General features: G+C 40.0%; 1 protein-coding gene and 1 non-coding gene across 6 annotated transcripts in view; both read left to right on the top strand.

Annotated features, from left to right (window-relative positions):
• CKAP5 (cytoskeleton associated protein 5) overlaps positions 1 to 13,259 on the top strand; it is a 48,854-nt gene that overhangs the window by 28,486 nt on the left and 7,109 nt on the right. For 2 of the 5 annotated variants that reach the window (XM_069857962.1, XM_069857961.1), the window contains exons 24-38: positions 1,502 to 1,630; positions 2,251 to 2,445; positions 3,088 to 3,223; positions 3,986 to 4,074; positions 4,876 to 4,986; positions 5,268 to 5,393; positions 6,092 to 6,241; positions 6,637 to 6,840; positions 8,089 to 8,224; positions 9,025 to 9,218; positions 10,436 to 10,608; positions 10,826 to 10,849; positions 11,537 to 11,710; positions 12,130 to 12,250; positions 12,976 to 13,155. In XM_069857962.1, coding sequence (XP_069714063.1) covers positions 1,502 to 1,630; positions 2,251 to 2,445; positions 3,088 to 3,223; positions 3,986 to 4,074; positions 4,876 to 4,986; positions 5,268 to 5,393; positions 6,092 to 6,241; positions 6,637 to 6,840; positions 8,089 to 8,224; positions 9,025 to 9,218; positions 10,436 to 10,608; positions 10,826 to 10,849; positions 11,537 to 11,710; positions 12,130 to 12,250; positions 12,976 to 13,155 — 2,142 coding nt within the window. The remainder of the gene's footprint in view (positions 1 to 1,501; positions 1,631 to 2,250; positions 2,446 to 3,087; positions 3,224 to 3,985; positions 4,075 to 4,875; positions 4,987 to 5,267; positions 5,394 to 6,091; positions 6,242 to 6,636; positions 6,841 to 8,088; positions 8,225 to 9,024; positions 9,219 to 10,435; positions 10,609 to 10,825; positions 10,850 to 11,536; positions 11,711 to 12,129; positions 12,251 to 12,975; positions 13,156 to 13,259) is intronic. The other 3 variants (XM_069857964.1, XM_069857963.1, XM_069857965.1) reach the window with 3 other exon arrangements.
• Positions 12,298 to 12,408, top strand: LOC138721664 (small nucleolar RNA SNORD67). Its single transcript, XR_011337594.1, has one exon. It is a non-coding gene; the product is annotated as a small nucleolar RNA SNORD67 (small nucleolar RNA).

The following is a 13,259-nucleotide window of genomic DNA, read 5'->3' on the forward strand; positions in this document are numbered from 1 at the left end:
TTGTAAATTGCCGTTGTTGAGCTTGTCGGGATGCTGTGTCAAAATCAAAGTTAGGACAATGGGAAAGCGCTATTTGAAGCAATGGGGGAAGAAGGCTTGGGAAGATGCCAATGTCTGGTGCCAGAAGTCACAGACAATTATCAGAGGTGATATACTTCAGAAGTTTGAGCTCTGAATACAAGTAGGAAAAAGAGCAGAAACTGGATCTGCCTGTCCTAGGCAATGGAAGGACTAGGGCTAGATAAAAACACTTAGTTCAAATTGTTTTCTCTCAAAGAGTCTTAAAGAACTGAGATTTTACAAGATTAAGTTGGACCCTTTCTTGATTTCCCAGGTATTTTGAGGAAACAGCAAATTCCCTTCAGTTCCAAGTACATGGTTTAAGATTAAGACCAACTGTGGTTAGCTGGTACTCTAACTAAAATGCATAATAGCAGTGTTACTTGTAAGCACTGTGATGTTAACAGAGGATGGCATACTTATTGTTACGGTAGTAATTTTCTTGATGTACTGCAAGATTACCTGGTTTATCCAGTCGCTAGAGATTTTGAAGATGAGGAGGGTCCTTTTCGGTCTATACTTCAAAACGTTGATAGTGGACCCACTGAATAGTTGAGGATAATCGACAGCTTGTAGAATGATTGAAAATAAATTAAGTTTGGGCCCTAGGAACCAAGGCCTTATCAGAGAAGCTGATTTACCTGTGTCTGTTTACCTGCAGCACGTGCTTTATTTCTTTTCCTCAATGAGATCAAAGATGGACAGGTTGCAAGGATGCTTCCTTCTTGTTTAGATACATGTCTTTACATTTTAAATTGATGCATAGTAAAGCTAAATGAGTCTGTTGCATTAGCAGTTTGCAGGAAGGAGTCATACGTACAAAGTCTTGTCTGTACTGATAACGTTTTGAAGAACTGTGTCTTTTAAGCATTCTGTCTGAATTATAGCTTCACACAGCTGTTTCAGAAAAGGGTGCTGTTCTAAATTTGGCTTGGAAAAAACCTACTGAGGGTGGAAATTGGTAGGAGTTTGAGGGCTCCCCTGTTTGTGACTTGACTTTCGCTCATGTGTCCTAAATAAGAGTGCCCTGATAACAGGCTCCATAATCTACTTGTCTTGATTTATGACTGTGCTAAGTCTATTTTAAGCATTACTTGAATCACTAACCTTATCTTTTAGCTTGTTTGAGAGGTAGGAGACTCACAAAGTTCCCATCAAGGAGTTGTAGCAGGTGCAAAGTGTTTTTAAAGCTACCGATTGTCCCTCTTACTAATTTTTTTTTAATGATGTTAGATATAGTGTCTGATTTGGTGGTTTCTGCAGCTGATACCATCACTAGAACTAAGTTCAACTGCATCTTAGGCTTCTCAAGCAGTGAGTAAAAACAGAGATTTTGGGACCTGTGTCATAGAAGCTCTTTCCTTTCCTTGGAAGGATGAATCTATTGCCTCTCCCGAGACCTTTTTAGGATTATTTTTCTTAAATCTTGTTCTTGCTACAGAATAATGTTCGTGCTGCTGCACTAGCAACTGTGAATGCCTGGGCTGAACAAACTGGCATGAGAGAGTGGTTGGAAGGGGAAGACCTGTCTGAGGAGCTAAAAAAAGAAAATCCATTCCTAAGACAAGAGGTAGGCCTCTGTTAAGTAAACTTTTCCTAGTGTGTCTCTAATGAGAATAACCTTACTTGCTAAGGACTACATTTGTCTATGCAGACTGGAATGATGTGATGCTACCGTTACTTGAGTAAGCAAGTAGCTCTGTCTTCATACTGACGTAAAACTGTTTAACCTCAAAAAGCTTTCTGCATGGTAGCTGTCATTCTGATTTCGATACCTCCAAAATGAGATTTGTCTCTTTTGATCAGCATTATAAGAGCTGATGTGTTTTCCCTCAAATTAATTACATGTTACGTTAACTGAAACAGAGGCATAGATGTGTTTGCAGTTGATAATAACATCAGCAGCTGAAATGCTGATGTACATTGAAAAGGAAGAAGCAGCCCATGCAGTATTAAGAGACCAGGCTCCAAGTTTGACGGTAGCTGCATCCTAACATATTGTAGTTAATTTAAACTTTTTTTTTTTCAATTGCTGATGTGAAAGTTGGCATTGGTTAAGAATTGTCTTGAACCGAGGTTGGGGTGGGGAGCTTTTATGCTTACATAGAGGACTACTATTCGGGCTCTTGTCCTCTGACAGAATACTGTGAGCACTTCTTCAACAACTTTTATTTAAAAATTTTCTTTCAGCTTCTTGGTTGGTTGGCTGAGAAGTTGCCTACCCTCCGTTCTGTTCCTTCTGACCTGCTCTTATGTGTGCCTCACCTGTACTCCTGCCTTGAGGATCGAAATGGGGATGTGCGCAAAAAGGCACAGGATGCCCTCCCTTTCTTTATGATTCATCTTGGCTTTGAGAAGATGGCGAAAGCTACCAGCAAGCTGAAGGTATTTCTGTTGCTAAGATTAGAGAATGTGACTTTAAATTAGTAGATACTAGCAAGTCACACTCACAGTCTCATATGTTGTCTTGAGTCATATAAGCTTGTCTGCATTGAATACTTTGGAGGAGGCGGGGCTAAAAATAGCCTCAGGAGGCTTTGAGTTAGCGTTTACTTCAGAAAGACTGCAGCCGCCACATGTTTATCGCTTCAGGAGCTTGACGTTTATTCACTCTGGTTTTCTTTTGAAAAAATTTACCTGCAGATAGCTCCCATACGGTTACTGTCCAGCTGTATGCCTTTGAGCGCATGCATGAAGATGGCTTCTGGCAATTTGGTGTATCTTGTGGACCATTGAGTTCTGAATCTGTTAGGGCACTCGGTTAACGTCATAGAACAGCTCACCTAGAACAGACTGCCGGTTCATGTGTTTCCTATAGGTCTTGCAGAATAAACTTAATGGAAGGGATTTTTTGTCTCAGAACAGAAATATCTGAGAATATTGATGTGTTACGATAAACTTCCTGGAAGATGCTAAATAAAGAATAAATTGCTACAAACTGTTGTTTTCCTTGTCTGCGGCATGTATTAATAATCAGTATCACTAATCTTTCAGACTTACCACTTTTTTCCTCCCTCTGTTCTCTAGCCAACTTCCAAAGACCAGGTACTGGCCATGCTTGAGAAAGCCAAAGCCAACGTGCCAGCCAAACCAGTTCTTCCTGCTAAAGCATCTTCCAGAGTGGTAGGGGGAGCAGCTCCAGCCAAATTCCAACCTGCATCAGGTAATGTCTTCTATGTTCTGGGAAATGACTGTGAAAAAGGTGGGGTTTGAAGCTTTTTGACATTCCAGACTTGGCAGGAGGAGAGAAATACAGCATAGCTAGGGTTACAAATAGCTGTGTGATTTAGTGAGTTCTGTCTGCAGTTCTGCTCTTGCATTTGAGTCAGCTCGTAATATGGGAGGGTTTTGCTTTTCCAAACAACCATCTGTCTGCTGCTCTCTGAAAATATCTACTTGGTATTGAAGCTAAAACCCATGCCCTTAGCGGGTAGGGGATGGGGGTTTTCATAGTAATCAGATATTAGTATAACACTTTTCAAAATGCTTTAACATTAATTTTTATCTGGACTATTTCCTCAGTATAGTTCACTGGGGCTACCAGAATGTTTGCCAACACAGAAGAGTAGGTAACAAGATTAGGAGACAAGTGATTTGAAGGGATAGTCCTGGCTTACCTCTCTGCTGGGTCTTGCTTGCCTGCTCAGACTGGATGCAATGACAGCTCTAGACATTAACTTGCATAATATACGCATGTGTGCGTTTTTAAATTGTTTCAGTAATGAAAAATTTGCTAATGTAGTATGAGGCTTTGTAAGCTAACGTGGAATTCAAGGAACTTCTCTTATGTGTCTAAAATCCTCAGACTTCTGTGTGATAAGCGTATTGTATCTATGACCAGCTTTTCTTCTGTCATGAGAATGGAAAACTGTGCTGACCTAAAATAGGCTTGCTGGTAATTTCAAATTGTCTCTTGTTTCTCCAGCACTTGCTGAAGATTCGGGGTCCAATACTATGGAATCCAAGCCTGATCCCAAAAAAGCCAAAACAGGAGCTGCCTCCTCTAAAGCTAAAGTATGTTGATTTCATATCAGTTCTGTGAAGTTAATAGCTGTCTCTTGTTAATGTAATACAGGTAGAAGAGTATAGCACTTGCTGGGACTGCTTTTACTGAACATCTTTATGCTTGTCCAAGTTCTGAAAGGACAAGTTGATCCCATATCACCTACTTAACCACTACTTTTGTCATTATGTATTTAATTCTTAGTCTGTGTTGTCAAAAATACAGCCTTCTGAGCAGCTCAGTCCATGTTCTAAATCTGCTTGGCCTCTGATTTCATGCTGTTGAGAACTCATTCCTACAATTGCAGTTCCAATGTTATACTTTAAACAGGAATTTTGAGCCCATGTATCAGAAGATAACTCTCCTTCAGAGTATGAAGGGTAAAATGTTCTCAATCACAAGTGCAAAAAGGGAAGAGAGGTGCTTAAATGCATAATAATAATCTCAACTGATTACGTTTGAATTTGTGGTTGGATTTTTCTGTGTGATGTTGCAGTAATTTTTTTGCTATTAACTTTAAAGTTTGTCCTAGGTGTATAACTAAAAACCCAAAATTGTTCTATGGTCCTATCACCTCCATGGTCTAAAGTAGTGCTGTAATGAGAACATTTGACATAGGTCCAGGTTCATGGTAGGAATGAATGAACAGACCTTGAAGGATGTTGTAGATTTGTCTAAATCAACATATTCTTCTGTAAAGTTTGATGCTAGAGTTAATGCCTCTGCTGTGAACGTGCTAAAAGGTTTGGAATGCTAACTCCGAGAGTAAATAGCTGTCTAACAACAAAGCCTTTTTTGTGGCTTATTTACAGCAGTCACATGTTAATAGCAGTATGTCCAAGGGTAATACCAGCCTGTCCAAAGCTAATACAAACTTCAGCAAGGGCAGAACCATTCTGACCAAAAGCAAATCTATCAAACAGGTACCGTGTTGGGTTTTAGGGATGTGTGTGAGTGACTAGCGCACTGGTTGAGAGTGATGTGTCGTATTTCACAGGGTGCTACTGTGCACACTGTCATGAGTATTGCTTTCACAGCAGCAGAGCACTTACTTTTAAAATTCTAATCAGCGTTATTTTCCAGCTTCTCTCTGGCTCTTGTACACAAATGCAGCATGAGATTGGCTGGTATCTAACATCTGCAATTGCTGGGTCTGAGGTTCATATATATCTTGTCTTGCCTGTTAATACTGTGCTCTCTTCAGGGTGCTCAGGGGAAGAAATCAATAAGCAAGCCTAATTTGAAGGAAGATGACGATAAATCGGGTCCTGTTTTTGTCATAGTCCCAAATGGGAAAGAGCAAAGGATGAAAGATGAGAAAGGTCTGAAGGTGAGAACAATCTGAATGCATTCACATGTTTTGAAGGAGTGCAATTCCAATACATTCTTTTAGGTTTTAATTTGGAATTAAACATGCTATGGCATGAAAGTGCTAGTCTCTATCTACCCCTTGGACTGATTACCTAGTTCTTCTATTGACTTTCACAGGCCACTGTCTGGTTTACTGTGGTGATTCTCTTTTGCTTTCGGAATTTTGTGCGTTTATACACTTCCATAAAAGCCAAAGGCGTCGTTACCACTTCCAAGAGAATGGTCTTCAGTTGTGAAGGGTCATGGAGTTTTTACCCGAAAATGATCTACTAACTTCCCTGCTCTAGGATACATCGTAAATGCTTTAGTTTACTTACTTCGAACAGCCGTGTTTGTCAAACTTGCTTGTAAAGAGAAATCCTTATACTTAAAACATGTGTATTATTTGTAATACTAGTAAATAGACCTATCTGTAGCTTAAAAGTAACCACTATAAGTGATAATAATTAAGATAATGGCCTAATGATAACCACATAGCAAAAACTTTTCATGTAAGCCAAGGTGAGCAAACATCACTGAATTTTTCCCATTATTTATTGATACTAAGAAGACTTTGAAAATGGATTCTAGAGCGGGATTAAAAGGGATGCAATTTGTAGTTTCTTTCAGGGATAAAATGTATTGCTTACTTTGAGTTCCAAATGCTGCCTTCTACAGGTGTTAAAGTGGAATTTCACTACTCCCCGTGATGAATATATTGAGCAGCTGAAAACTCAGATGTCCAGTTGTGTGGCCAAATGGCTGCAGGATGAGATGTTTCATGCAGACTTTCAGCACCACAACAAAGCACTGGCTGTTATGATTGAGGTGAGTTTGGATCTGTTTTAGTAGATGACCTTGTGTAGAATTATTCTCTGCTGTGAAAGATTCTACTTGAATTAAAATCAAATAGGAATTCTCTGAGGAAAGCCAGGGGTCATTGTTCTGTGAAGCTGAAACCTGAACATATATAGAAATAATTTTCAGAGCAATGATGAAATTGGTATTAATATTGTTTCTTGGAAGAAGGGAAAATATTCTCATTGAAGAACTCTATTAGAATTTCAGAAAGCTGGGTAAGTTCAAAGTGAGCACTTAGGATTCTAAGAATCAACCAATACATGTAGACCATCTTATGAGGCATAGCTTTTTCTTATTCTCTGTTTTCTTGAACAGTGTATTTAATTTTGTAAAACCTCATAATTTTTTTTTTTCACTTCAAGCACTTGGAGAGTGAAAAAGATGGAGTCATCAGCTGCCTGGACGTGATCTTAAAATGGCTTACTCTGCGGTTCTTTGATACCAACACGAGTGTTTTGATGAAAGCACTCGAATACCTTAAAATGCTCTTCCAAATGCTGAGTCAAGAAGAGTATCATCTAACCGAAAATGAAGCATCCTCTTTCATCCCATATCTTATCCTAAAGGTATGGTTCATTATACAGAAACTGACCTTATTTTTCATGAGAAATATGGCAAGATATCATCAAACACTGTAATGTGTTCTTTCAAAAAAAATTACGAATGGGGTTAAATCTAGTGGGCAGCTGGTCACGAGTGGTGTTCCCAGGGCTCAATAGTAGGCCCAGTTTTGTGTAATATCTTTATCAGTGATCTGGATGAGGGGTCAAGGGCACTCTCAGTAAGTTTGCAGACGACACCAAGTTGGGCAGGAGTGTTCAAGTTTTTGAGAGTTCTGGACAGGGTGGAGAGCAGAAAGTGTAGAGGGATCTGGACAGACTGGATTGATGGGATGAGGTCAGCTGTGTAAGATTCAACAAGGCAAGGTGCTGGGTCCTGCACATGGGTTGTAACAACCCCATGAAATGCTATAGGCTTTGGGAAGAGTGGCTGGAAAGCTGCCTGGCAGGAAAGACCTGGGAGTGCTGGTCAACAACCGGCTGAACATGAGCCAGCAGTGTGCCCAGGTGGCCAAGAAGGCCCTTGGCTTCTATCAGAAACAGCGTGGCCAGCAGGGCCAGGGAGGGTTATTCTGCCCCTGTGCTCGGCACTGGTGAGGCCACGCCTCGAATACTGTGTTCACTTTTGGGCCCCTCACCACAAGGACATTGAGGTCCTTGAGCATGTCCAGAGAAGAGCAACAAAGCTGGTGAAGGGGCTTGAAAGCAGGTCTTATGAAGAGCAGCTGAGGGAGCTGGGATTGTTTAGCTTGTAGAAAAGGAAGCTGATGGGAGACCTTATTGCTCTCCACGACTACCTGAAAGCAGGTTGTAGCAAGGTGGGTGTTGGTCTCTTCTCCCAAGTAACAAGGAATAGGACAAGAGGAAATGGCCTCAAGTTGTGCTGGGTGGGTTAGATTGGATATGAGAAAAAATGTCTTTGCCAGAAGTGTTGTCAAGCACTTGAACAGCCTGCCTAGGGAAATGTTTGAGTCGCCATCCCTGGAGGTATTTGTGATGGATAAATGTGCTGCTTTAGGGACATGATTTAGTGGTGAACTTGGCAGTGCTAAGTTAACGGTTGGACTTGATCTTAGGAGTCATTTCCAACCTAAATGATTCTCTGATTCTATATTGCATATTTGCCTTTAAAAACCATTTACCAAAAATTTATTTTTTGTATTGAGATACTCTAGCTTTCCTGATATTTAGACTAACTGACAGTATCATGAGACTGTTTAAAGTAATAGGTGTTTTTTCCCCTTTTTCCACTAGGTAGGAGAACCAAAAGATGTCATCCGTAGGGATGTACGTTCCATTCTGAACAAGATGTGTCTCATCTATCCAGCCAGCAAGATGTTCACTTTCATCATGGAGGGGACAAAATCCAAAAACTCAAAACAGCGTGCAGGTGCGAAAGAGCGTCATGAACCGGGCAATTGCGAAGTACTTGAAATTGCTTTCTTTTGCAGATGGCATAATAACAGTTGATGGAGTATGAAATGTGCCTATGTATAGCATTTTATGCTCAACTTTGGAAGGCAGAAAGACACCAAAAATAAAAGACAAGATTATACCACTTTAAAGTATGATCCTTTAAACAACTCCAAGTTTGCAATCTGTTGAATTGGTATCAGCGTTCAGGTTGAGTCTCCCCTGAGTAGGCTAGTTGCCTTAGTGAAACAGTAGTAAGGAGAACAGTGGCAATACTATTTTCTGAATTACTAAGGGAATTGATTAATCTGATGAAGACTTTGGAAAGAAATGTCTACGCTGTATGTTTGTCTCAGCTTTATTATAGCTGTCATTTGTGGTATGGTATTTGAACTACAAACACCTCCTAAACACCTTGAGAATATCTCATCCTTGACATAACCAGAAAGTTAAATTATATACATAACATAACGTTTTAAGCTCACAGCTGTCTAAACTACCTAGATGTGAAGTTAACCATAACATTGCTCATATATGGCAATGGGAAATGCTTGAAGGAGTAAGGGATGACTAACAGTTTTCAGAATACTTCACACAGGTAGTGTCTTAACCTTTAGTTTACTCTTCATCTCATAAATCACCTGGAGTATACCTGTCATCAGCATTGTGACTGGCACTTCTCTACAGTGAGCGTTCAAGTTGTGCAGATAACACAGGAATTGGGAGGACTGTCTTCCCAGCAACTTTAAACTTGAATGTGCCATTTTCTTCCTTTAGAATGCCTGGAAGAGCTTGGATGTCTGGTTGAATCGTATGGCATGAATGTATGCCAGCCAACTCCAGGGAGAGCCTTAAAAGAAATGGCAACTCATATTGGTGACAGGGACAACACCGTGCGCAATGCTGCACTGAACACCATTGTGACTGTCTATAATGTTCATGGTGATCAAGTGTTCAAGCTGATTGGAAATGTAAGTGTAATTTGGAAATAGAAAATATAATTTTTTTTTGAGTCCTTACACTTTCGTCAGGGATTCACACTGTTTTGAGTGGATTGGTAATGGTACGTATTGCTGTTAGTCAAGAGCATTTGGTAACGTTGAAAATAAATTAATCAACTGTCAATTCTCTAAAGGTTAGTTGGTTCATTTCTGATTGTGGGATATATAACCTGCGCATTCGTTGGAAGAAATGAGCAAAACATGGACTTCCATGGGAATTAAATTCTTTAAGTGTTACTTGCTAACAACTGTATAGCTAACACTTGTGATATATGATGATACTTGGGTAACTCATTTGGCCAGAAAAAGCTAGTTGTTTGGGCTCCCTCAAATACTCTTTGAGGGGGGAGGGGTTTATGCCCATTTGCACCAACTGCTTTGCAGTTGTTATCTGGTAAATTTGGTTTGTTTGCTTTCGATCCCAGTCTTATTTTAACTATTGTTCAGAGTGCAGTATACCTTCTCTCCTGAGTGTTGCATAGTCCATTTGGTTTGGGATTTTCACGATTAAGGAAATTAGCACCAGGACCATTCAACCTCTTCTAACCACGGCTTTCTGAGCTTCAGTATGGTCCATCTAGTCCCAAAATGTATGGCTTTTCAGGAAGGTTTCCAAATCATAGGGATGCTGGAGGATGCTTGCCACAAAATTGTTCTGGCTACCGTTGTTAAAATGTAACTTTATTGTTCAATTGGTAGGCAAGCAGATAAATATGATTCTTTTTGCTACACGAGTTGGAATTTTCAGTTGGCTTACCTTGTGTTCAAGTGGAATTATGGGTACATTGAACAGATCAGCTGTTAGGACCCTGGCTTCTGTGGCAGGATCTTTAGTGTTAAAGCATGGCGTGGGCTCCTAATTAGAGAGTATAGAAAGGTAGGTGGGAATTTTTTGTTTGTTTAGAACTTTGCAGCAATACAAGCAACAGTTAGAAATACATAGCACCATAGTTTGAATCCAGGATGACTTGTTTCTTGGGAATTATGTGGGCTAGAAATAACTGTATTCAGTATTACAGCTTGTCCATATGGGTTAATTAGCTACTGAAGTGGCCCTATTAGATTGCTGCTAGGTGGCAGCATTGACAGTTCCTACCCTTGGCAATTCAGTCTGAAGTAGTAAGTGGTACACCTGTATTTCTAAAATCCATACAATTCAAATTGAGTGAAAGCATTGTGTGTTATAGCTTTCTGAAAAAGATATGAGCATGCTGGAGGAAAGAATAAAACGGTCAGCCAAGAGACCATCTGCTGCTCCGTTGAGACAGGCAGAGGAGAAACCTCAGCGTACTCAAAACGTTGGCGCTAATGCTACCATGCTGCGGAAGGGACCAGCTGAGGACATGTCCTCCAAACTCAAGTGTGTAACGATATGTTACGGTCTGTGGCCTGCATAGTGTTTGTGCTAATATCATGTCTGGCGATGTTATTTGAGTTTTTGTATCATCATTTTTGCATGTTGTGAAAATTGGCCAAACGCTATAAAACAAAATGTCTGAAACTTTTTTTTTGTCTTGTCTGTCTTGAAATCTTTCTAAACGGTCTTGTGCCTTTTTTCACTGCTTATCCATGGACAGAATTATGTATCGCACTTATAGGATGTAAGTACTGCCCACTAACTCCTTGGTAGCAAGACTCTTGTATCTTTCAGTTTCTATCCTGGTCGTCCCTTCCTGAAGGTGACAGGTTTACCATGGCCAGATCTAGGTTATTTACAGGTCTCTGACATTAAAAAAAAAAACAAAACAAAAAAAAAAAAACCAGAATTGCAGGTTTCTGCCAAGGCGACTGTAATTTGAACTGTTGCCAGACATGGCACTTCCACGTTAGGCAGCTGTTACAAATTTTGAGAGGCCTTCTTGTATGTTACATGAGACTCAATGTTGATTGGACCCTGTTTTTAACTTGTTAAAGAAGACACAGAGCACAGTCTGGATTGAACATGTGTGAATTGTAGGGTTCGGTGCAACACTGCCAGAAACAAAAAGCTCAAACAGTATCCCTTGCCACTTGCTCATTATCTTGGAATAAAAGTCCAACAGTGCCGTTTATTGGTTTATAAGGGAAACTAGGAAGGCATGTAACTAGCAGGTACTCTTCTGGCCTACAGGACCTTGTTTTACTAATGGCCAGGGGAAAGGCAAAAGCAGTTATTAGGGGGCTTGAATAAAATGAGAACTTCAAAATCTATGCTGTTCTGAGAGCTTTAGGGCTACCACTGGATGCTAGTGCTAGTACTCTTGGCTCTTGTGTATATGTAATAGACGCTTTTCTCCTGGTTTCTATAGCCAAAATCGAAACGTGGGCAGTCACTCTGAGGCAGTGCATACAGTTCCACGGGAATTTCAGCTGGATCTCGATGAAATTGAAAATGACAGTGGCACTGTTAGATGTGAGATGCCAGCACTTGTACAGCACAAACTAGATGACATCTTCGAGCCAGTCTTGATTCCTGAACCCAAGTAAGTCTTGTTTTAACTCCTATGTGAAATCAAGAGGTTTGCTTAAAAAGTTTTTTGAGAAGCTGAATTGACCACACTAGTTTCTACGCTAAGACTCGTTTGCACAAGAAGCTAGAGTCAGCCAATTTGAAGAGAGATGTCAATATGGAATATGGAGAGCAGTTATTTCTATTGAAAAAAACAGAGTTCTGCTTATGTGTGTTATATGGTAAAAGAATCCTAAGTTTGTAAGTGTATCATTGGTGTCTTTACAAGTAGTGCAATAGGTAGATTGAAAGGAATGATTCCTTTCTTGTTTCAGTATCCCCAGTGAAGAATGAAATCCTTGTCTCTAAACAGTCATTGAAATATAGCTGTTCAATGTACATTAGAGCTACCTGTCCAAAGAATAACGAGTCCTGTTTTCTTCAACTGTTTAGAATCCGTGCTGTGTCCCCGCACTTTGATGATATGCACAGCAGCACAGCTTCTATTATCAACTTTGTCATTTCGCAAGTAGCCAGTGGTGATATAAATACAAGCATCCAGGCTTTGGCACAGGTAAGAGAATTAAAGTAGCAAACAATCAGTGTACTAAACTGTTTGTCTGCGAGTATGATGAGTTGCACTGTGGTGGAGCAATCATGTCAGGTGACATGGACTCTGCTCAGAATGTCCCTGATGACAAATCCAAGTGCACAGGGGCCATCTGACTCGCTTTAGCAATAGAAATTCCACTTGGATGATGTAGAGTAAACTCTTAACGCAGAAGCACTAAGGGGAAAAAAAAACTTCGGTCTGTTTTCTTGTGAACTATATGTGCTACAAGTTTGAAAAAGCTGTTTAACCCAGTGAGACCTAACTTTTAAATGTCAAGTGTTTTATGGATTCTCAGCAAAAGAATTGTCTTGCCTCATAGCTTTTACATGTTTGTAGGGTGGCTTTAACTACTTAGAAGTATCTTATCCAGAAGGTTTCTCAAAGGTGTTAATTACAGATTCCATAATGCAGCATTTCATGTTTTTATTTGTGTTTGTGTTAGGATTGCAGCTCTTTAAAAGATCAGTGGTTGGTTTTATTTGGATCATCTATAAAAGTCTGTTGCTACTGATTCAAGGTGAAAACTTGCCAAGTGCCTTTGCAAATGGATGGATCTTTCTTCTAGAAAAAGACCTTTCTTCTAGAAAATACAAGACCTTTTTTCTAGAGAATTTTGAAAATAATAGTTATTTTGCATTGTTTGCGTTACATTGACTTGACTTGGGTGTTCTGGTTTTAAATCTTAGATTGATGAGGTTCTCAGACAGGAAGATAAAGCTGAAGCTATGTCTGGCCACATTGACCAATTCCTAATAGCAATCATCATGCAGCTTCGCCTGATCTACAGTACACACATGGCAGATGAGAAGCTAGACAAAGATGAGATAGTCAAACTTTACAGCTGTATTATTGGGAGCATGATCTCGGTAAGGTTTTGACCTAAAAGTTAAGATGATTTTTGTGGAGAAGTAGCAGGACTGTGGAATGTCTGTCCAGGGCCAACATGTGACATATTCCTAAGTTACATTAC

The sequence above is a fragment of the Phaenicophaeus curvirostris genome, chromosome 5 (genome assembly GCF_032191515.1).
Source record: "Phaenicophaeus curvirostris isolate KB17595 chromosome 5, BPBGC_Pcur_1.0, whole genome shotgun sequence".
Taxonomy (NCBI): Eukaryota; Metazoa; Chordata; class Aves; order Cuculiformes; family Cuculidae; genus Phaenicophaeus; species Phaenicophaeus curvirostris.